This window comes from Bufo bufo, chromosome 2 (genome assembly GCF_905171765.1).
Source record: "Bufo bufo chromosome 2, aBufBuf1.1, whole genome shotgun sequence".
Taxonomy (NCBI): Eukaryota; Metazoa; Chordata; class Amphibia; order Anura; family Bufonidae; genus Bufo; species Bufo bufo.
Window position 1 is genome coordinate 306,531,728 of NC_053390.1, and position 23,772 is coordinate 306,555,499.

At 44.7% G+C, this 23,772-nt stretch overlaps 1 protein-coding gene across 1 annotated transcript; it reads left to right on the forward strand.

Moving 5' to 3' along the window:
• Nucleotides 1–197: 197 nt before the first annotated feature.
• HAUS4 (HAUS augmin like complex subunit 4) lies at nucleotides 198–21,331 on the forward strand. The gene is made up of 9 exons (XM_040420283.1): nucleotides 198–399; nucleotides 3,717–3,856; nucleotides 16,133–16,264; nucleotides 16,369–16,503; nucleotides 16,755–16,851; nucleotides 18,973–19,118; nucleotides 19,817–19,947; nucleotides 20,512–20,580; nucleotides 20,693–21,331. Exons 1-9 carry the CDS (start codon nucleotides 375–377, stop codon nucleotides 20,874–20,876), a joined length of 1,059 nt encoding a protein of 352 aa, XP_040276217.1. The 5' UTR covers nucleotides 198–374; the 3' UTR covers nucleotides 20,877–21,331.
• Nucleotides 21,332–23,772: the final 2,441 nt, after the last annotated feature.

Here is a 23,772-nt window from a genome sequence, read left to right on the forward strand (position 1 = left end):
GGGGTTAAGTTAAATAACCCATATCCCATTCACTCCATTGCTACAACAACAAGGTGAATGTAAACTGCTAGTCACATCCGCTGAATTATAGGAGACTACAGGTGGTGGTTCTCGGTGCTCAGCCAGTGTCCGTGTGAGCAGTCGCCATTTTTCTGTAGACTAGGAAGAAGAATAACGCTGTTAGTAAGAGCGCCCTCAAGTGGGAATACCCTGAACCTCTGTGTTTTCAGAAGCGACGTCAGTTTGAATGTTTCCCGCTTCGGCGGTGAATGGGCTGTGATATGTAGCGGGCGAGAGTCACACAGGGAGTGATACCGGAGCGGGCATTACGTGTGGGGAATCGGCCGGAGACGCTGCTCTTCGGCCTGTGAAACATGACGTCTCGGAGCCTGCAGTACGGTGAGGACAGCATTAGGGATTTAGGGAAACTGTTCAGAAACTCCATGGAACTGGAGCAGGCTGTGAGCGCGCATGCGCGGCCACTTTCCAGGAACTGGGCAGAAGAATCAGTGATGTCACATCCAGTTAAAGGAAACCTGTCACCATTAGTCCCCATAGCTCTGTGTGCTTTTATTGTGTAAAAAAACCTTTTTGATCAATATGCAAATGAACCTGATATGTGTCCAGAGATGAGTCCAGCGGAAAGGAGCCCAGCACCGCCCCGCGTCCTCCGAATCTCCTCCTTGCTGGCTGACGTCACAGAGCTGGAGCGCTGAAATCTCGCGATGTGCGAACTAGCTCTGTGACGTCAGCCAGCAAGGAGGAGATTCGGAGGACGCGGGGCGGTGCTGGGCTCCCTTCCGCTGGACTCATCCCTGGACACAGGACTCATATCAGGTCATTTGCATATTGATCAAAAAGGTTTTTTTTCCACAATAAAAGCACACAGAGCTATGGGGACTGGGTATTGCGGATGTGCTAGCGGCCATCTAGCAACCCATGTCCTCAGCTCTGTACACAAAATCCTGGTGACAGGTTCCCTTTAATATTCCCTAAGGGCTCATGAACACAAACATATTTTTTGTGTGTGGGCCTGCAAAAAAGGGAAATGACTGTGTGCGGTCCATGTCCACGTGTCCTATTACGCACTGTTGGACAGTATATATTAATCAGTTACAGTCTCATAGATGAACCTGCTTGGCAGTAATTTATTAACAACAAGTTATCCACTGCAGTGGGGGTCACGTTCCCAGTATGAGTGGAGCCCTCTCTCCTTCTGTACCAGTTTGTAACTCGTCTTGTTCATGCTTAGTGCAATTGTCTGTATTATGTATGTATGTACAGTGCTATGGAATGAATGGTGCTTTAATAAGAGCCGCACGGTCAAGCACGCGCACTGCTGCTCCACTCATTTTCTGTGGGACTCCCAAAAGTGGCCGAGTACAGCGGTCTACAGTCTGACATTCCCATAGAGAGTGGGCTGAGCGGATGCCCTTATGCTTGACCTGCCGCTCCATTTAGACAGGTGGTCTTGGGATAAGTGTGGGCCCAGCAGTTTAACCCTCGCCAGTCACATCCCAACGAATGTGTCAGTCGTCGCTAACGACATGATCAACAACTTTTTAAGGACTTATGACGTACCAGTACGGCATGGTTCCCGAGTCCTTAAGGACCCATGACGTACCGGTACGTCATGTGTATTTCCGATCACCGAGCAGGCACCTTGGCTAAATGCGCGGGGGGATCCCGTTTGCGGCTTTACCTGCAGTTTGCGGCGGCGTGTGGCGGTTCCATCGGGTCCCCATGCGGCTGTCCCCAGGCCGGAAGCTGTATGAGTAATACACACAGTATTACTCATACAGCCAATGCATTCCAATACAGAAGTATTGGAATGCATTGTAAAGGATTAGACCCCCAAAAGTTAAAGTCCCAAAGTGGGACAAAAAATTAAGTGAAAAAAAAAAAGTTTCCCCCCCCAAAAAATTAAGTTTCAAGTAAAAATAAACAAAAACGTCATTTTCCCCAAATAAAGTTAAAAAAAATTGGTAAAAAATAGGGGGGGGGGGGGGGAGTCGACATATTAGTTATTGCCGCGTCTGTATCGACCGGCTCTATAAACATATCACATGACCTAACCCCTCAGATGAACACCGTAAAAAATAAAAACTGTGCTAAATAAAAAAAAAATTGTCACCTTACATCACAAAAAGTACAACAGCAAGCGATCAAAAAGGCGTTTGCCCACCAAAATAGTACCAATCTAACCGTCACCTCATCCCGCAAAAAATGTGCCCCTACCTGAGACAATCACCAAAAAAATAAAAATAAACTATGGCTCAGAATATGGAGACACTAAAACATCATTTTTTTTGTTTCAAAAATGATATTGTGTAAAACTTGCATAAATAAAAAAAAATGTATACATATTATGTATCGCCGCGTCCTTATCGACCGGCTCTATAAAAATATCACATGACCTAACCCCTCAGATGAACACCGTAAAAAATTTAAAATAAAAACTGTGCTAAATAAACCATTTTTTGTCACCTTACATCACAAAAAGTGTAATAGCAAGTAATTAAAAAGTCACACGCACCCCAAAATAGTGCCAATAAAACAGTCATCTCATCCCGCAAAAATCATACCCTACCCAAGGTAATCGCCAAAAAACTGAAAAAATTATGGATCTCAGACTATGGAAACACTAAAACATGATTTTTTTTGCTTCAAAAAAGAAATCATTGTGTAAAACTTAAATAAATAAAAAAAACTGTATACATATTAGGTATCACCGCATCCGTGACAACCTGGTCTATAAAAATATCACATGATCTAACGTGTCAGATGAATTATGTAAATAACAAAATAAAAACGGTGCCAAAACAGCTATTTCTTGTTACCTTGCCTCACAAAAAGTGTAATATAGATAGAGCAACCAAAAATCATATGTACCCTAACTAGTACCAACAATACTGCCACCCTATCCTGTAGTTTCTAAATTGGGGCCACTTTTTTGGAGTTTCTACTCTAGGGGTGCATCAGGGGGGCTTCAAAAGGGACATGGTGTCAAAAAAAAACAGTCCAGCAAAATCTGCCTTCCAAAAACCGTATGGCATTCCTTTCCTTCTGCGCCCTGCCGTGTGCCCGTACAGTAGTTTACGACCACATATGGGGTGTTTCTGTAAACTACAGAATCAGGGCCATAAATTTGGTATTTTTTATAAATAAAATGTAATTTTTTTTACTTCATTTTACCAGTGTCATGAAGTACAATATGTGACGAAAAAACAATCTCAGAATGGCCTGGATAAGTCAAAGCGTTTTAAAGTTATCAGCACTTAAAGTGACACTGGTCAGATTTGCAAAAAAATGGCCAAGTCCTTAAGGTGAAATAGGGCTGACTCAGCCCTATTTTACCTTAAGGACTTGGCCATTTTTTGCAAATCTGACCAGTGTCACTTTAAGGGGTTAAAGGGGTTAAAAGAATGTGTGAGATTTGGGTCTGACCTCTGGTATCTGAAATTCTGCTGCCCCTTCACTGAAAACCACAACAGTTTTGCAGCAACTCAGCCCCATTTCCTTATATGCTGCAGTACCAGACTTGGCCACATGGATGAGCGGCGCTGTTGGATTTTGCATTAATAGGGCCTGCTCAGTGCTGAGGTCACTTCTTTCCGCTGGGAGTCCCTTCTACGAACCTGTGATAGACAGCAATACACAAAACACAACAATTTGACATCTTAATCTGCTATATAAATCCTGTTTTTTTCTTTCAGTCAATGGCTGCCTCCCAATGCTTCAGTTAGAGGAAGAGGATCTAGAGAGGAATCCTCAGTTTAGTAAACTTCTACTAGAATTATGCCAGATTCTGGAACCAAGTGGAGCAAGTGCCAGGCTATGCCGTGAGGTGGAGAAGGTAAGTGTTCTGTACAGCTGACCAGTGTGTTGCTCCTGTCTCTTAGGCCGTTGATGGCTGTGACTCATATTGCGGTCCGCAATATGCGGGCACCAGCCGTGTGCTCACCGCATCATGGATCTGCAATCTGGAAGGTCTGTGCGGAACGCAGGCACGGAAGCACTATGGGGTGCTTCCATGGGGTTTCTCTCTGTACCTCCGCACCGCAAAAAAAAAAATAGAACTTGTTCTATGTTTTTGCGGTGCGGATGGATCACGGACCCATTCAAGTTGAATAGGTCTGGGTCCATCGCAGCCGCCACACAGATAGTGCCCGTGCATTGGGGACTGCAATTTGCAATGCACAGAACGGCCATGTGCAAGAGGCCTTATAGGCATGTATGTAGGAGGAAATGTATCAAGACCGGCGTTTTCTACATGGGCCCTGATATCCCCTGCACTGCCAGAGGATGGCACAGACTTGGGTCTCAGCATAAGGCTTATTGCACACGACAGTATATTTTCACGGTCCGCAAAACGGGGTCCCGTTTTTCCGTGATCCGTGACCGTTTTTTTCGTCCGTGGGTCTTCCTTGATTTTTGGAGGTTCCTCGGACATGAAAAAAAAGTCGTTTTGGTGTCCGCCTGGCCGTGCGGAGCCAAACGGATCCGTCCTGAATTACAATGCAAGTCAATGGGGACGGATCCGTTTGACGTTGACACAATATGGTGCCATTTCAAACGGATCCGTCCCCATTGACTTTCAATGTAAAGTCTGGAGTCCCTTTTATACCATCGGATCGGAGTTTTCTCCAATCCGATGGTATATTTTAACTTGAAGCGTCCCCATCACCATAGGAACGCCTCTATGTTAGAATATACTGTCGGATATGAGTTAGATCGTGAAACCTCATTTCCGACAGTATATTCTAACACAGAGGCGTTCCCATGGTGATGGGGACGCTTCTAGTTAGAATATACTACAAACTGTGTACATGACTGCCCCCTGCTGCCTAGCAGTATCCGATCTCTTACAGGGGGCCGTGATCAGCACAATTAACCCCTCAGGTGCCGCACCTGAAGGGGTTAATTGTACTATCATATCCCCCTGTAAGAGATCAGGGCTGCCAGGCAGCAGGGGGCAGACCCCCCCCCTCCCCAGTTTGAATATCATTGGTGGCCAGTGCGGCCCCCCCCCTTCCTCCCTCTATTGTAATAATTTGTTGGTGGCACAGTGTGCGCCCCCCCCCCCCTTCCTCCCTCTATTGTAATAAATCGTTGGTGGCACAGTGTGCGCCCCCCCCCCTTCCTCCCTCTATTGTAATAAATCGTTGGTGGCACAGTGTGCGCCCCCCCCCCCCCCCTTCCTCCCTCTATTGTAATAAATCGTTGGTGGCACAGTGTGCGCCCCCCCTCCCCCTTCCTCCCTCTATTGTAATAAATCGTTGGTGGCACAGTGTGCGCCCCCCATCGGCCCCCCCTCCCTCTATAGCATTAACAACATTGGTGGCCAGTGTGCAGCCTCCCGTCCCCCCCCCCCCCGATCATTGGTGGCAGCGGGTTACTAGCAATAGTACAATAGTAAAAGATTCATACTTACCTGGGAGCTGCGATTTTCGTGTCCGGCCGGGAGCTCCTCCTACTGGTAAGTGACAGTTCATTTAGCAATGCGCCGCACAGACCCTGTCACTTACCAGTAGGTGGAGCTCCCGGCCGGACACGAACATCGCAGCAGCAGCCAGCAGCAGGTAAGTATGAATCTTCTACTATTGTACTATTGCTAAGTAACCATGGCAACCAGGACTGTAGTAGCGTCCTGGTTGCCATGGTTACCGATCGGAGCCCCAGCGATTAAACTGGGACTCCGATCGGAACTCCGCTGCCACCAATGATGGGGGGGGGGGGGGGGGGGAGATGGGAGGCCGCACACTGGCTAACAATGTTGTTAATGCTATAGAGGGAGGGGGGGCCGATGGAGGGCGCACACTGTGCCACCAACGAATTATTACAATAGAGGGAGGGAGGGGGGGGGGCGCACACTGTGCCACCAACGAATAATTACAATAGAGGGAGGGGGGGGGCCACACTGGCCACCAACCTATTATTACAATAGAGGGGGGGGGGGTCGCACTGGCCACCAATGATATTCAAACTGGGGAGGGGGGGAGGGTCTGCCCCCTGCTGCCTGGCAGCCCTGATCTCTTACAGGGGGATATGATAGTACAATTAACCCATTCAGGTGCCGCACCTGAAGGGGTTAATTGTGCTGATCACGGCCCCCTGTAAGAGATCGGGTGCTGCCAGGCAGCAGGGGGCAGTCTTGTACACAGTTTGTAGTGTATTCTAACTAGAAGCGTCCCCATCACCATGGGAACGCTTCTGTGTTAGAATATACTGTCGGTTCTGAGTTTTCACGAAGTGAAAACTCAGCTATGAAAAAGCTTTTATGCAGACGGATCTTCGGATCCGTCTGTATAAAAAGTAACCTACGGCCACGGATCACGGACACGGATGCCAATCTTGTGTGCATCCGTGTTCTTTCACGGACCCATTGACTTGAATGGGTCCGTGAACCGTTGGCCGTGAAAAAAAATAGGACAGGTCATATTTTTTTCACGGCCAGGAAACGCGGATCTCGGATGCGGCTGCAAAACGGTGCATTTTCCGTTTTTTCCACGGACCCATTGAAAGTCATGGGGTCCGCGAAAAAAAATGGAAAACGGCACAACGGCCACGGGTGCACACAACGGTCGTGTGAAAGAGGCCTAAGTTATAAGTCACTGAGGGCAACTTCCTAAAACGTAACCTTTAATCTACGTATACTTAAAATACAGAAGATAAATGTGGTCCAAACTGGACCATGATAGCTACAGTACAAAAAGCTGTCAAATACAATGGACGGTTAGCAAAAAATGAGGACAATAAAATACATCTGGGACAGAGAATCAAGATATAATATGTCTGTCCCTATTTTTGCCCTTACCACCACTGCTCAGCCCAGAGATACACCTTGAAGGTAGGTGCACTCTGTCCACGTACCTGGGCTAACCTGTCCTTATACAGCCCTATCACTTTCTGACACACCATGCACTGTCCCAACGCATTTCCCCTTTTGGATAATCAAAGGTTCATCAGGGGACCACTAGTATCAGTATGGTAATAGGATGCCATATATAAAGATAGATAAATCCTAAATTACTGGAGCGCCCCAGACCAGCACACATCTGTGACGAGGTGAAGGACATAAGCCTCTGAGCACTTTTAACAGTGTAAACACTAAAGTATACTTGATATAAATTCAATACAGATTAAATGGTATAACATCACTGTATTAAGAAAGAACTACTTAGCTGATTCAGGTAGATATAGGAATAAAGCCAGTCCCCTCACAGATGCCGGATGCACAGCTGGGGGGCTCCAGGGGGCCAAGAAAAACAGCTCCTTTTTGTCAGAGACATGGGCTCTCATTTAAATGATAAAGTACTGGGCGGGCTCCGACTTGATTGGTCAGCTCATTCCTTAACTCCGCCCCTCACAGTCTCATGACCAGAGCTAACCACCATTATTGGGTGGCAGCATAAAATATACTCCCCAAATGTCTCCACCAATAGTCCTCGGACGCCATGCGTCTCAGGACTCACTTGGAGATACAATCTCCCCGCCCATGCTTTCCATACCTCTCTCTGGAAAGCCAGGGACGGGACCAAGCTGGTAGTGCGCTCCACGTACATCCATCGTGGAGCGCACAGTCACATGATACGATCCAAGATGGCCGCACGTTCCACGCACAGGCCTAATATCAGCAGGAGGCTCAGCGCGCCAGATAGATCAAACTGGAAGCACAAACCACGCATTCAAAGGCACAAGGAGTCAGGTTCCCAGTATTCCTCATAGTACCCCCACCCCCTACTGCACTATAACGGGGGATATCAGGGGATACCACCCCAGGACCTTTATATAGTGGTACTACACATACAGGGGACACCATATGAGGACCATTTTATGACTTCATAGTCCCATTTAATGAATAAGTATCGGCGCATGTGATATACTGCACAAGTACGTGTATAGCGCCGCAGTGTATTGAGAAGCTGTCCTTATCTGTACCATCATATCGAAATATCTGTGGTTTTGAGACTGAGGCCCTTATGGGTTTAGAAAGAGATTTCTCGATAGTCATTAAATCTGCCGACAAAGGGGTCAATCTTGTTATTATGGATTGTAACCAATACAGACAAATGTGTGAACGCCTGTTAAGCGATCGTGACTGCTACCGCATCTTACCATCTGACCCTACGGATGTCTTTTGTAAAGAACTTGTGTCTATCCTTGATGAAGGCCTTATAAAAAGGTGTCATTAGTGAGGCTGAATACCGCTTTCTGAGGCCGGGTTCACCCCAGATAGCTGCATTTTATGGATTACCCAAGATCCATAAGGGTTTATCTCCCTTGAAGGGTCGTCCTATTGTATCTGGGGTGAACTAGATAACCCAGAATAGTGGTATTTACATTGATAGGGTTCTTAAGAGGTTTGTTTCAGCACTTCCATCTTTCACAAGGGACACAATGGACTTCCTTAGAAAAATTGAAACCATCAACTTAAAGGGTTTCTGTCACCCCACAAAACTCATTTTTTTTTTTTTTGGATAGTTAGATTCCTTATAGGGCGATATAGGAGAATATAATAGTCTTACTTACTTTCATGCGGCCGATTCTTTATAAAACAAAGTTTTATAATATGTAAATGAGGGCTCTACCAGCAAGTAGGGCGTCTACTTGCTGGTAGCCGCAGCATGACATCACCGAAAGAGAAGACGTCATCGGCGCAGGCGCACTGAGGGAGTGCTGAGGAGACGAGCCTCCTCATCTCAGAGCGCCTGCGCCGAATGACCAGAGGCGCGCGATTTTTGAATTACTGACAGGGCCGGCCGGAGGAGGAGATCACGGCTGGCCCTGTCAATCAACACGGCGAGGGGGCGGATTGCTGCTGCGGCTACCAGCAAGTAGACGCCCTACTTGCTGGTAGAGCCCTCATTTACATATTATAAAACTTCGTTTTATAAAGAATCGGCCGCATGAAAGTAAGTAAAACTATTATATTCTCCTATATCGCCCTATAAGGAATCTAACTATCCAAAAAAAAAAAAAGAGTTTTGTGGGGTGACAGAAACCCTTTAATTAGAACAATCATGCTCCCTTGCATTCTATTCCTCATTCTAAGGCCTCGTGCACACGACCGTTGTTTTATTCCGTGTCCGTTGTTCCGTTTTCCGTGATTTTCTGCGGACCCATTGACTTTCAATGGGTCCGTTGAAAACTCGGCTACTGCACCGTTTGTCGTCCGTGATCCGTGGTTCCAGTCGGTCAAAAAAATATAACCTGTCCTATTTTTTTCACGGAAAACGGTTCGCGGACCCATTCAAGTCAATGGGACCGTGAAAAAATGCGGAGGCACACAAGATTGTCGTCCGCGTCCGTTTTTTTCCTATCATTTGCATGGCAAACTTGACTTTAGACTTTTTTTTACTTTCCTTCATGTCTGGTGGTCCTCCAAAAATAAAGGAAGACACACGGAAACGGAACAACGGAACCCCATTTTGCGGAACGGAACACAACAACGGTCGTGTGCATGAGGCCTAAAGGACGGCAGTCTGTTACCGATTCCATAATGAATTTGTGTTGACTCTCCTTGAGTTTGTCCTGACACACAATTTAATTTTTTTGGATTCTTGCTTCTTCCACCAGCTCAGGGGGACCCTTTTGAATTTTTATGTTTTTTTTATTTATTTATTCCCTTTTTTTTCACATTTTTTTTTATAGTTCCCATAGGGAACTATAACATGCAATCATCTGATTACTATTATCATAGACTCCAATGCACTTGCATTGAGGTCTATGATGATTTTATTACTTTCCTATGGAGCCCTATTACAGGAAAGTGGAACAACAAATCCCAGCAGCTGTGTCTTTTGCAAGTAGGTTTCTTTTATTTCATTCAAGAAAGAAAATGTCCTATAACCAGGACACGTTTCGGCATGCAAGCCTTTCTCAACAGGTACATCCAACAGAAAATCACAAACTATATATAGGTCTAGTACTGCCCACAGGGACGTCCTCACCCTGATGGGTGGTGTTTATAAATCTGTCAATCAAGTAAACAAAACAAACAAATAAATGACATTTGGTAGAGATTGTTTCTACCTTATTGGAGAATCTAAACATCTTTTCATCACTAGGCAGAAGTCTAGAAGGGATACATAAAAAGTATATTAAGTATATGTATACATATGGAGACCTCATAAATGCATGACCTCCTAGTCTCTATTCAGGCCCCTTGGGTGCAATGTATCAAGGGTGTGTATCCAAAAGGCCTCTCGTTTGAGGAGAAGCCTTTTGATATCACCCCCTCTCCTTGGCCTCTTCACCTGCTCTAATACTTGAAACCAAATAAATGACCAAATGTTTTGACTCTACTTGTCCCACTACTGCCACCAATATGTGACTAATACCACACCTGGTGCCCGCTTGACGTCAACTACGTCGAGCTCACGAGGCGCGGTATGGTCACGATTTTACCAAAAACGTGAAGTTACGCCCTCCAGTGGAGCACGTAAGGTCAGGTTGGTATAGTTTACACACACACACACACCTCCTGTCCACGCGGGCACAGAGATGCAACAAGCTGAGAGAGCCTTTTCACTGCCGCAGTGAGAACAGCCTGGGAAATCTGCCACCAGTTTCTCGTTTGATACAAGCCCGGTCTGCTAACTGGATTATATAGGGTCAGAAACCTACCCGCGGTAGCTTATAACTAGGTCAAAACACGGACGTGGGGATTCGTGATCGAGATACAACATAGCACAATATTAAATTATAGATTTAATCGCCGTAGGGGCACACTAGATTTAACACAATATACACAGAGAATATATACAGTGGTCTGAGGTTACAGATACAGGTTAGATGGGTACAACAGGGTTAAGCAGTGTAAAAGTCAGTTACCGGGTATGATGGAAGTTCCTTTTGGTTGTGAGATGTTCTTAGCTGGAGTCCACATGAAGGGCCGTGATCTCAGCTATTTCCTGGGTCCCTCTAAACACATTTGTAAGATGTGACCCTTCTTCATAGAAAGACCCGCCTGCTTGCTTCCACCAGACTTTTAACCTGGAGCCGGCCCCTCCCCTCCCAGCCTCAGGGAGGGGTCCACTCCCCCTCTTCTGGGCTGGCAACAAATGACCCACAAAACCCTTTAGGGTTCATAGCTCCATACCAGAGGGTCACAGGGAGATGGTTCTGGGACCAATGGACCTGCCTGGGTTCCGGCTACAAGTAGAGTCCAAACCTGGTACCGTTATGTGGTTTCTATGGGGAGATATGGATATCTCCCTCTCCTGACCTTCTCCCATTAAACAAAGACCATGGGCACGTACCTCGTGGCCACCGGGACACAAATATGTATCCGGTTTGCGCCTGCGATGGCCAGGCGATTCTTAATTCCTTATAAAAGGTAGGTGCCAACATGTCTGGGAGGTCTCATTGATCCTGGGCAAGGGCGGATACCCCATGCTGGGGGTTTTCTTGCAGGATTCAGCTTGGCTCCAAACTGGTGGACTGAGGTGTGACCTTCTCCTTGAAGCCTGGACCCCCTGGGGCTTTCTTCCTTGACAACTGACACTTAGGCTGGGTTTACACGGGCGTGTCCGGATTAGTTCCGGATGCGTCCCGGTGTGTTGCGGCAAACCCGCGCGAGTAGGAATGCAATTGCATGTTCAGTTTTTATCGCGCGGGTGCAACGTGTTTTGCACGCGGGTGATAAAAAACCCACTGTGGTACCCAGACCCGAACTTTTTCACAGAAGTTCAGGTTTGGGTTCGGTGTTGTGTAGATGTTATTATTTTCCCTTATAACATGGTTATAAGGGAAAATAATAGCATTCTGAAAACAGAATGCTTAGTAGGTGATCAATTGAGGGTTAAAAATAAACAAAAAAAAATTAACTCACCTTCTCCTCTTTTTCGAGTAGTTCTCCCGGTCTTTAGTTTTTTAAAAGATGAACTATGGGCTAAAGGACCTTTGGTGACGTCAGATCACATGCTCCAATCACATGTTCCATCACCGCGGTGATGTACCATGTGATTGGAGCATGTGATCTGACGTCACCAAAGGTCCTTTAGCCCATAGTTCATCTTTTGAGAAGTAAAGAAGAGACAGGGAGCTACGCGAACAAGAGGAAAAGGTGAGTTTATTTTTTTATTTTTTTTTAACCCTCAATTGATCACCTACTAAGCATTCTGTATTCAGAATGCTATTATTTTCCCTTATAACCATGTTATAAGGGAAAATAATACAGTTTATAGGCTGTCACCTAGCAACCATGCGTGAAAATCGCACCGCATCCGCACTTGCTTGCGGATGCTTGCGGTTTTCACGCAACCCCATTCACTTCTATGGGGCCTGTGTTGCGTGAAAAACGCAGAATATAGAGCATGCTGCGATTTTCACGCAACGCATAAGTGATGCGTGAAAATCATCGCTCATCTGAACAGCCCCATAGAAGTGAATGGGTCCAGATTCAGTGCGGGTGCAATGCGTTCACCTACCACATTGCACCCGCGTGGAATACTCGCCCGTGTGAACGCAGCCTTAGATGGCATGTACACTGAATATGCCAAGAGGTGAATAAAATGAGAATTAGGGCTGGGGGCTTTGAAGCAGGGCCCTCCTGTGGAGTTCACTACCTCCGCTATCTGTCAGCAAATGGGGGTGTGAGGACATGGCTGACAGTAAATATTAATCCATATTCCTCACACCTGATATTCAGTGATTCCCTCATCATACGTTAGGTGCATCTTCTGGCAGTCAGTGTGCCTAGACTGAAATCATGCCAGAGAACTGCTAGTAACCCCTTAGTGACCAGCCTGTTTTGGGCCTTACTGGCCAAGCGTTTTTTTTTTCCCTTTTTTCATGGTCATGTTCCAAGAGCTATAACTTTTTTTTATTTTACCGTCTGTATAGCTTTATGAGGGCTTGTTTTTTGCGGAATAAGTTGTAGTTTTTAATGGCACCATTTCTGATTAACTTTTATTAACTCTTTCTGGGAGGTAGATGGGGAAAAACAGCAATACTGCCACTGCGTTTTTACGTTATGAATTTTATGGTGTTCATTTTCCGGTATAAATGACATAATATCTTTATTCTCTGGGTCAGATCGATTACAGTGATACCAAATACATATAGTTATTTTTACATTTTACAACTTTTTTGCAATAAAACCCCTTTTTTTAAAAAAGAAAAAAATGTTTTTGCATTGCCGCATCCCAAGACCCATAACTTTTTTATTTTTCTTTCTATGGAGTTGTGTGAGGGTTTGTTTTTTGCGGGACGACTTGTTTTTTCGGTGGCAACTAAGAATAAATGAGCAATTCTGTCTTTTTATAATTTTTTTTACAGTAGGGGATAATTTACATAATATGTATGTAGTCCGGGTCGTTACGGACGCGGCAATACCAAACATATGGGGAAGATTTTTAAATTATTTTTTTTTGCAATTTTGTTCATTGAAAAGTATGTTTTCAATGGGAAAAAAAAGCTTTTTTTTTTTTATGGGATTTTTTTTAATAGAATTATTTATTTTTTACCACTTAATAGTCCCACAAGGGGACTATAACAGACTGCTTTTTGATTGCTTTTAAAATGCAATGCGCTATCCATATAGTGCATTGCATTTTAATGGCAATGCTATTCTAACATTGACCAGCAGGCTGCGCCAGAGAGGCGCAGCCTGCTGGAAATGACTCAAGGCTGGTCTAGGGCCTATATAAGACCCCAGCCAGCCTTCACACACATCGGCACCCTGCAGTCGCTTAGACTGAGCCTCGTAAAAAAAAAGCAGTGGCCCAGCCTAAGGCCCCTTAGTGACCGCTGTAAAAACACGTATGGGTGGTCACTAAGGGGTTAAAAAAGACAAATGTGCCAGGCCCGCTGGCTCTGCCCTCCTCGCTCCCCACTTCCTTTTCAGAAAGTTGTGTGGGTGGCTTATTTTGTTGCAGCAATGCATAAAAAGTTGCACATTGTTTGTAAAAATAATTTAACGCCGTAAAAATGGTGTACGGAGATCACAAGTCTACCCTTAAGTATAGATATTGTGCAAAGTCCACTTGTACAGTACCGAGTGCAGTGGCAGGCATCTGTTAGTGAGATCCTGATCCAGGAGCCAAGTGCCTGGTGCCAGTGGTGATGTTCTAACCTGATAGATGACAATTTTTCTAATACTAAGCTATTACTCCGTCATTGCTACAAAATAGTATGTAGATGCCGACAGCTGAAGAGTCACTGCTTGGGTACGGTAGAGATTGGCCTGATATTCTTTCCTCATGTCACTTTTTAACCACAAGTAATCCTCAGTTCCTGTCAATCAAATTTTTGGTAGTCCAGCAATTAGCTTGTATTTGGTGGAAACATTGCAATTATGGAAGTTGCTGCTGCCTGGTATATGTTAGCAACTCTCTCCTTCACCCAAATCAGTAGATGGCAGTTAGGGTTATTCTAATAAACATAAAGGGGGAGGTTTATCAAACTGGTGTAAAGTAGAACTGGCTTAGTTGCCCATAGCAACCAATCAGATTCCTCATTTCATTTTCCAAAGGAGCTGTGAAAGGTGGAATCTGATTGGTTGCTATGGGCAACTATGCCAGTTCTACTTTACACCAGTTTGATAAATCTCTCAAAGTGTTCCCAACTTCCCATGGCAAGCAATTAGTTAAAACAAAATTAAACAGCTTATACTCGCCGGTCCTCAAACATTCTGGTGGTGCCTGGGTTCCGGCAGAGCATGAAGTAGCTGGGAATGCCTCTCAGCCAATCACTGGTGTGTTACTGCAGCAGTAAGTGTATTACAGTGTGCAGCGGTGGGGATCGTTTTTTTTTATTAACCATTTGATGGCCATAGGATTTTTTTCCCCCGTAAGGACTTTTATAAATTCTGCACCTCAGTGAGTAGGCTTGTTTTACTAAAGCCTCCTGCACACGACCGTAGGTGTCCTGTTGCCGTATTAAGGACTGCAATACACGGGCACCGTTTCGTGTCCATTCACTTCAATGGGTCCGCAAATCCGGAGATGCGGAATGGTGCGGAACGGAACTGTACGGAAGCACTACGGAGTGCTTCCGTGGGGTTTCGTCCCGTACTTCCGTTCCGCAAAAAGATAGAACATGTCCTATCTTTTTGCGAAATAGGCGGATCTTGGACCCATTAAAGTGAATGGGTCTGCAATCCGCTGCGGCTGCCCCACGGTCGGTGTTCGTGTGCAGGAGGCCTAAGACTTCATCATCTTCTAGGGGTGGCTTCTTTGGCTGTAGGACACTGTCCTATGATCTGGTACTTCAGCATTGACACGACTGTGGTTTTGTTCCACATCCGAGCCGCATTTATTGCAGCTCAGGTGTGGACCCATTCACTTCAATGGGGCCGCAAAAGATGCGGACAGCACGCCGAGTGCTGTCCGCATCCGTTGCTCCGTTCCGTGGCCCCGCAAAAATTATGAGTCATGTCCTATTCTTGTCCGTTTTGCAGACAAGAATAGGCATTTCTATAAAGGGCCGTTAGTTCCGTTCCACAAATTGCGGAAGGTACACTGGCGGCATTCGTGTTTTGTGGATCTGCAAAATACGGCACGTTCGTGTGAACAAGCCCTTACCCTGTAATAAGACTATGACGCAGCCTTGTGGTCTGATAGCCGAGGAGTTGGTAGAAAGTCTTTCTTCTCTGCAGTACTGAGAATGTGAGCTGTAACCACCCTGCTCATAATCCCCTATCGTCCAATTTATGCCATATTTATAACCTTCCAAGGCCATCTTTAATTATCCCATAACTCTATGTAATGCCTGGAGTCTTGTGTGATACCCTGAGATATAGGACACCTTGGATGATGCCTATCTTTGAATATAGATGTGATTTAACGGAAAGCGCAATTTTTGGTGGCACAATGTGTAATGACTAATGGCCCTCTCTGGCTGGTTTCTGACGGTCACATTTCTCCAGTACAAGGTAACGGGGAAATCTCTGCCTTAAGGCATTTTTATAGCAATGAATAATGATCACAAGGACAGGAAACTGTACACCGCAATCTTAAGTCATGTTAACAGAAAATTGGTAGCTCCACCATAGACCTTGTGCAACACTTATCTGTATTGTGTGGTTAGGAAGCGGCTTTTTGATGTCCATGAATGATCACTACCTCTTTCACAGAGTTCCTAGACCCATGATTTCCTGACTTCTTTTATTTTCTTTATTTTTAAGGCACAGAGAGAGCTACGACTGCAGAGGAAGGTTTGGCTCAGGTCTGAAGTTATTCATCGGCTGATACAGGAGATATTAATGGACTTGCGGGTGAAGAAGCAGGAGGGCACAATAACTGATGAGGAGAATAAGGTTGGTGTACCTTGTACTCCGCGATCTTTGGTGGTACTGATTCATATTTACTCTTATTTTTATTTTATTTCTCTTTTATAAACTCCCTCCTTCACCATGTGCAGTTTCATGACGGCCTTCAGCAGTGTTTATTGGTCTCCGAATGCTCACATCTCCTGCCTTCTGAATCTGAGCCAGGCTCTGTACCTCTTCTTGGATTGGAGAATGAAGACCTGCATGACCTTCTGCCATCACATATGGTGAGATTAAGCCAATCTATCTCCTTAGACAGGGTTTCCATGTAGCGGCTGCCACAAAGCCCCTGCCCACCTGCACGAATGTCCAGGTTAACAGAGCTACCAACTCCAAATTTGTGCACCTGTTGGCTGCTGCTGGTGGGCAGTATTTCGGGTGCACGTGGCCGCCACTATATGGTAACCCAGCCTAATATTGCATATGGTTCTGTCTCTCTTTTTGTGATGTGTGTGTGAATGGTCCGCTCTCATTTCAGGATGTTCTTTGGATAAGGGAACGATTTCACAAGCAGGTGGAAGAAGCCCTTCGAAAGAAATGCTTCACTTGTCTGTCTTTTCACCAGCCAGAAACAGGTGATGTTCCTATGCGCTATTGTCTCTAAATGGTAAATGTGTATAATTTCCATGATTGAGCAGCACTAGGGCATAAACATATGATTATCTGTTTCCCAACTTGTGCATGAAGTTCAAAATACTTAAAGGGGTATTCTGTTTATAAGCAGTTATCATGTGTCCACTGGAAGATAGCTAAGTGGTCTACTCAGCAATATCCATCATTCTCATAGACTTTAGACTTTAAAAAGGTCGACACTGTGGATGAATGACCTTTCTGGTAATTGCGGGGATCCCAGTAGTTGGACTTCCCCGATCAATCTAGCAGTTATCACCTATCCAGTAGTAACATAGTACATAAGGCCGAAAAAAGACATTTGTCCATCCAGTTCGGCCTGTTATCCTGCAAGTTGATCCAGAGGAAGGCAAAAAAAAAAAAAAACTGTGAGGTACAAGCCAATTTTCCCCACTTTGGAGTCGGGAAGGAATTTTTTATTCCCTAATCAGGCAATCAGAATAACTCCCTGGATCAACGACCCCTCTCTAGTAGCTATAGCCTGTAATATTATTACACTCCAGAAATACATCCAGGCCCCTCTTGAATTCCTTTATTGTACTCACCATCACCACCTCCTCAGGCAGAGAGTTCCATAGTCTCACTGCTCTTACCGTAAAGAATCCTCTTCTATGTTTGTGTACAAACCTTTCCTCCAGACGCAGAGGGTGTCCCCTCGTCACAGTCCTGGGGATAAATAGATGATGGGATAGATCTCTATACTGACCCCTGATATATTTATACATAGTAATTAGATCTCCCCTCAGTTGTCTTTTTTCTAAAGTGAATAACCCTAATTTTGATAATCTTTCAGGGTACTGTAGTCCACCCATTCCAGTTATTACTTTAGTTGCCCTCCTCTGAACCCTCTCCAGCTCTGCTATGTCTGCCTTGTTCACAGGAGCCCAGAACTGTACACAGTACTCCATGTGTGGTCTGACTAATGATTTGTAAAGTGGTAGGACTATGTTCTTATCATGGGCATCTATGCCCCTTTTGATGCATTCCATTATCTTATTGGCCTTGGCAGCAGCTGCCTGACACTGGTTTTTGCAGCTTAGTTTGCTGTTTATTAAAATTCCTAGATCCTTTTCCATGTCAGTGTTACCGAGTGTTTTACCATTTAGTATGTACGGGTGACTTGCATTATTCCTTCCCATGTGCTTAACTTTACATTTGTCAGTGTTAAACCTCATCTGCCACTTCTCTGCCCAAGCCTCCAATCTATCCAGATCCCTCTGTAGTAGTATACTGTCCTCTTCAGTGTTAATTACTTTACACAGTTTAGTGTCATCTGCGAAAATTGATACTTTACTATGCAAGCCTTCTACAAGATCATTAATAAATATATTGAAGAGAATAGGGCCCAATACTGACCCCTGAGGTACCCCACTAGTGACAGTGACACAATCTGAGTATGTACCATTAATAAACACCCTCTGTTTTCTATCCCTCAGCCAGTTACTTACCCACATACAGACGTTTTCTCCCAGTCCGAGCATTCTCATTTTATATACTAACCTTTTATGTGGTACAGTGTCAAATGCTTTGGAGAAGTCCAGATATACGACATCCATTGATTCGCCGCTGTCAAGTCTAGAACTTACCTCCTCATAGAAACTGATTAAATTAGTTTGGCATGACCAATCCCTCACGAAGCCAGATAGGTGATAATTGGTTATGACTGGAATAGCCTATTAATTGCTTTCAATCGCTGCTCATGTAAACCCAGCCTTTGGTACAGTGGAGAAACATCAGCAATTTGTGACCAAGGATCTTGGTCTATGTAAAAAGCACACTGCCACTGGACGCTGGAGCAGTGGAAATGTGTCCTGTGGCATGACAAATCACACTTTATCAGATGAATGGGAAAAAAATTCCCAAAAAGCCCTCAGAGTAAAGGCTAATTCTGCTTTAAACGAGCGACCCACTCCATATTCATGTCTATGGATTTAGACTGGGATGTCCTATAAGCTCCTGTAGGTGTAACGTGAAGGTGTCCTAATAATTCTAATTATGTAGTGTAGCTTTACCTGGTCTTGTTGACCAAAAGTTTGACCAATGTCCCGATTTTTGTTATTACTTAGATGAGGAAGGTGAAGTTCTTCGTGCAGCAAAAGCTCTTCGTCTGGCCACAACGCTGGAGGATGAAAAAGGGAGGTTAAAAAATGAACAAGAAAAACATCAGGAAATTGGATCTTTATTGGAAAAGCAGCAAGAGTTGTATCCCTCTGTGAGTAAATTGGGAGTATCTACACTGTACCACTTAATGGCCTGTGATGCAAATGTATGTCTAGGTCTAATGCTAGTTTCTGTTCTGTGAAGTACATTTTCATCCTGTGATCTAGCGGGTAAAGTCAGTGCAGCCAGACTCTTGATGCAACTGCCCAGATCGGAGAGAACTCCGATCCCCAAAGTTTAACCTGTAGGGACTGCAGCATCTGACTCCCTATGTTACCTCATCACCTTGACACTGCTGATCCTACCTAGAACAATTGATTGTGGGGGATTTAGGGTTTTCTAGGTTATTGATAGGGTTGTGTTTTTTTAATAAATTTTTCCCCTCAGCTGAACATGTGGAAAAATCCATACTCTCCTGCTCCCGTCCATCTTCCTGGCCTTCTGCTACCTGTTGGCTTCCGCAAAGGATCACGTGCAGCAGAGCAGCCAATGACTGGCCTCAGTGGTGACATGTCCCCAAGAAACATGAGACCCAGCAGTGACGTGCTACTTAGGGGCACATCAGTGGTGAGGCCAGTCATTGACTGCAGTAGCTGCCGGAACTGACGTCTGGGAGCAGGTGAGTGTGGATCTATCAACAGGTACAGCAGGCTGGGGTGCAAATTCAATAGACTACCCATTTAAGTACTGGAAACCACTCTAAAAGGAAATAAAATGTGCAAATCTCATTGGCTGCTGTTGCATTTTTAGGTGCTTTTGCGGTGCCTTTCACTCCTCCGGCAGGCAGCCTCCGATCTACGCCTTCAGGCTCAGTCTGAGATAGACAGGATTAATGCGGAATACCTGGAAACAAAGAGTAACGCTTTATTCTTAAAACTACGGTAAGGCTGGTTTCACACGGGCGTTGCAGATTGGGGCCGGATGCGTTCAGAGTGCGTTCAGTGAAACTCGCACTATTTTGCAAGCAAGTTCAGTCCGTTTTGTCTGCGGTTGCGTTTAGTTGTTCAGTTTTTTTCCGCGCGGGTGCAATGCGTTTTGATGCGTTTTTCACGCACGTGATAAAAAACTGAATGTTTACAAACAACATCTCTTAGCAACCATCAGTGAAAAACGCATCGCACCCGCACTTGCTTGCGGATGCAATGCGTTTTTCACGCAGCCCCATTCACTTCTATGGGGCCAGGGCTGCGTGAAAAACGCCGAATATAGAAGATGCTGCTATTTTCATGCAACGCAGAACTGATGCGTGAAAAACAACGCTCATGTACACAGACCTATTGAAATGAATGGATCAGAATTCAGTGCAGGTGCTATGCGTTCACGTCACGCATTGCATCCGCATGGAAAACTCGCTCGTGTGAAAGGGGCCTAAGAGTTGTGAATAAGCTCTTTCAAGGCATTTATTCTTGTTGCACTGATCATCCTTACCTTCTTCTATCACATAGGATGGAAGAGCTTCAAGTTCTCACTGACACTTACACCCCTGAAAAGGTTGAAGTTCACAAATACATCAGGTAAAGGTGGTGGGGGGAGGGGGGGGGGATAAAGTAGAAAAGAACAGCAGAAACAATCCGTTGCGTAACTGGATTAGGAGAATGCCACATCCTCACTTCTGCCATCTTCCAGGTCCAGTTTAGAGGCTGCTGTGAAGGCTGAGAAGACTGAACTATCTTCATCTAGACAGATCCTAGCCTCGTATGAATTCTTGGGCACAAAATTTGAGGAACTGGTTCAAGAATATACTCGTCTGAGAGATAAAATTAAGAACAATCGCTGGGCAATTCAGGAGCTCAGCAAAACCTTATCCTGAGGGATGATGAAAGATTTGCATCCAGCAGAGCTCAATCCCAGGAGAAGGCATGGTCTTCTATTTGCTCCTCCTCAAATGATTTTCTTTGCACCAAGTGTTTGTATGTCTGTACATTGTCTATATGTGTAATGCGAAGCTCTGGGCTAAGCCATTTCAGCTGTTCTGAGATTTCCCTCATATATGCAGGAGCAATGCAACGCAGATGTCCTCTTCTGTAGTAGAATTTAGCTGCTGGCTTCTTTAAACCATTTATAGATTATACAGTTATAATAGCAATAAAGAACATTAAAGCACAGCTTCACATTAGATTTCTGTACATAATATACATGTTTGTCTAATGTTAAATATGTAACTTCATGCACTTGACAAATTTGAAATAAAAAGGATTGTGATAGAAATCTTGAATGAAAATGTCTTTAGGTGTTCTGCGTAATTTCTTAAGAGACTGAAGAGCGGTTGTCTCACTTCAGCAAATGGTATTTATCATGTAGAGAAATTAAATACAAGGCACTTCCTAATGTATTGTCATTCTCCATATTTCCTCCATTGCTGGCTAGATTCAGTTTTCCATCACATTATATGTATCGATGGTTATGACCACTCTGTAATCCAGAAGCGGTGGCTGTGGTTACACGCTATAGGAACACGCACTGGCCTCTCTAGTGGCCGAGAGTGCGCTGAGTCCAGAACTTAGCTATTGCACATGACCGTATGGCTTTTTCAGTATTTTGCGGTCCGCAAAAAACGGATCCGCAATAAATACGGATGACGTCCGTGTGCATTCCATTTTTTGCGGAACGGAACAGCTGGCCCCTGATAGAACAGTACTATCCTTGTCCGTTATGCGGACAATAATAGGACATGTTCTATCTTTGAACAGAAACGGAATGCATACAGAGTACATTCCGTTTTTTTTGCGGACCCATTGAAATGAATGGTTCCGTATACGGAACGCAAAAAATGGAACGTAAACAGAAAAAAGCTTTAGTGTGCAAGCACAGCCACTGTTGTTGGATTGCAGGGTGGTCGTAAACATGGAAACCAGCAGTGTATAATAAGATGGAAAAATGAATCCAGCCAGCAAAGGAAGCAATATGGACAATCGCAATACTGTCTACATGAGACAACCCCTTTAATTTTATTTGGCATCTCCTCCTGAAGATAAAGGATATTCTCAGATCCAACTTCTTTATTCCCTACGCTAATAAGTAGAGGTTTAGCGCCTATAATACCACAAGTTTTCATTTTGCAGACATACGTGACATATTGTCTCCTGCTTTCGTATCCCCTACCCAAAGATGTGCAGCAGGAATAGAGAATCGACATACAGATCTGTAAGTTTAAACCTTAGGACATGATTGCAGCAGACATGCGACACAGACACCTCAGTGGTGGCATACTGGGCAGATGTTAGGCTACTTTCACATCTGCGTTTTTTTGTTGGATCTGGCAGGGATCAGCAAAAACGCTTCCGTCATGATGATACAACTGGCTCCATCCGTTATGAACGGATCCAGTTGTATTATCTCTTAAATAGTCGTGACGCCATGACTTACAATGGTTTTAGTGCCGGATCCGTCATGGTTTCTTTTGTGTCAGAGAAAACGGATCTGTCACCATTGACTTACATTGTGTTTCATCTTGGATCCGTGTTGCTCCACATCCAATGACACACTCAAAAATGTTGCTTGCAGTGTTATTCTCTCCGTGATGGGAACGCAACCAAACGGAATGGCATGCATTCTGGTGCACTCTGTTCAGTTTTGTCCCCATTGACAATGAAATGTCCCTCTTTGAGGAAATGTGCCATATTTGTGTGGCACAGGGAACATAAAGTTCATGCCGCACACCTTACATGTACCGTGATATAAATACCGATCACCGTGACTGGGGTAAGATAGCGGCTGTCCGCTATGTAGACATTATACTGTGTTATGTCTAGTGCTGTGCTTCGGCGTTCTTCAAATCCCTGGGTCTCCTTAGTTCTTGACTGAGCCATAATCCTATAGGCGGAGTAAGATTAGACAGACTGTCTAGTCCTGCACCAGGTTTATCACAGGGGATCAGGCTGGATGATAAATCTGGTGCAGGGACAGAAACCTTTCTCCGACTCTATACCAACTAGTGGTTGCCTTACATCGAGACAGATTTTTATGCCAGAATTGTGGTGCATCTTATGCCCTGTCCCCTTTCTTGCGGAGCATTTTGTGGTGACAGGTCCTCTTCAAGGCTAGGGCTACATGGCGGCGTGTCACAAGACAGAATATCTGCGGCTTGTCTGAAACCTGCTGACACGCAACTATTTTAGAAAAGTGATTTGGCTGTGAAATCACAGCCAAGTCGCAGGCGAGTTATGATACTTGCGTTAAAGTCAATGGAGTAAAAGTTACATGCCACCTGCGACACAAAATCTGTCAAGTCTGGATTTTTGACAACTGTCAGGTCACAGTCATTGTGTGTAGCACTGCAACACCATTGCCCATCATCATGTAGAATGTCACGTGACACATCTGTAGATTTACCCTGTTCTGTACTCTAATAATAACTGGCTTAAGGTCAGATCCTGTTTTTTCAACTATAATTTTAATGAAGAAATAAAGTTTACAATAAAATATGTAGGATAGTCAGACATAACTACATCTATCCGTAGTAATGAAATGATAAAACAAGATATGCTACTGGAGCTGGCAATATAGACAATATAAAAAACTGGGACAGTGACGAGGTGTGGCAGGCCTATACAGGCTTGGTTTGAAAATGTGATGTCAATAGAACTGAGAAAGTGGAGGGTGTATCCACTAAAGTGGAAGAAAGGATAGAAGGATGCCCCCTTAGTGACTTCCAGTACAGTATGGTGCCCTCACATGGTGTGATGTCCTGTCAGTATGATGCTCCC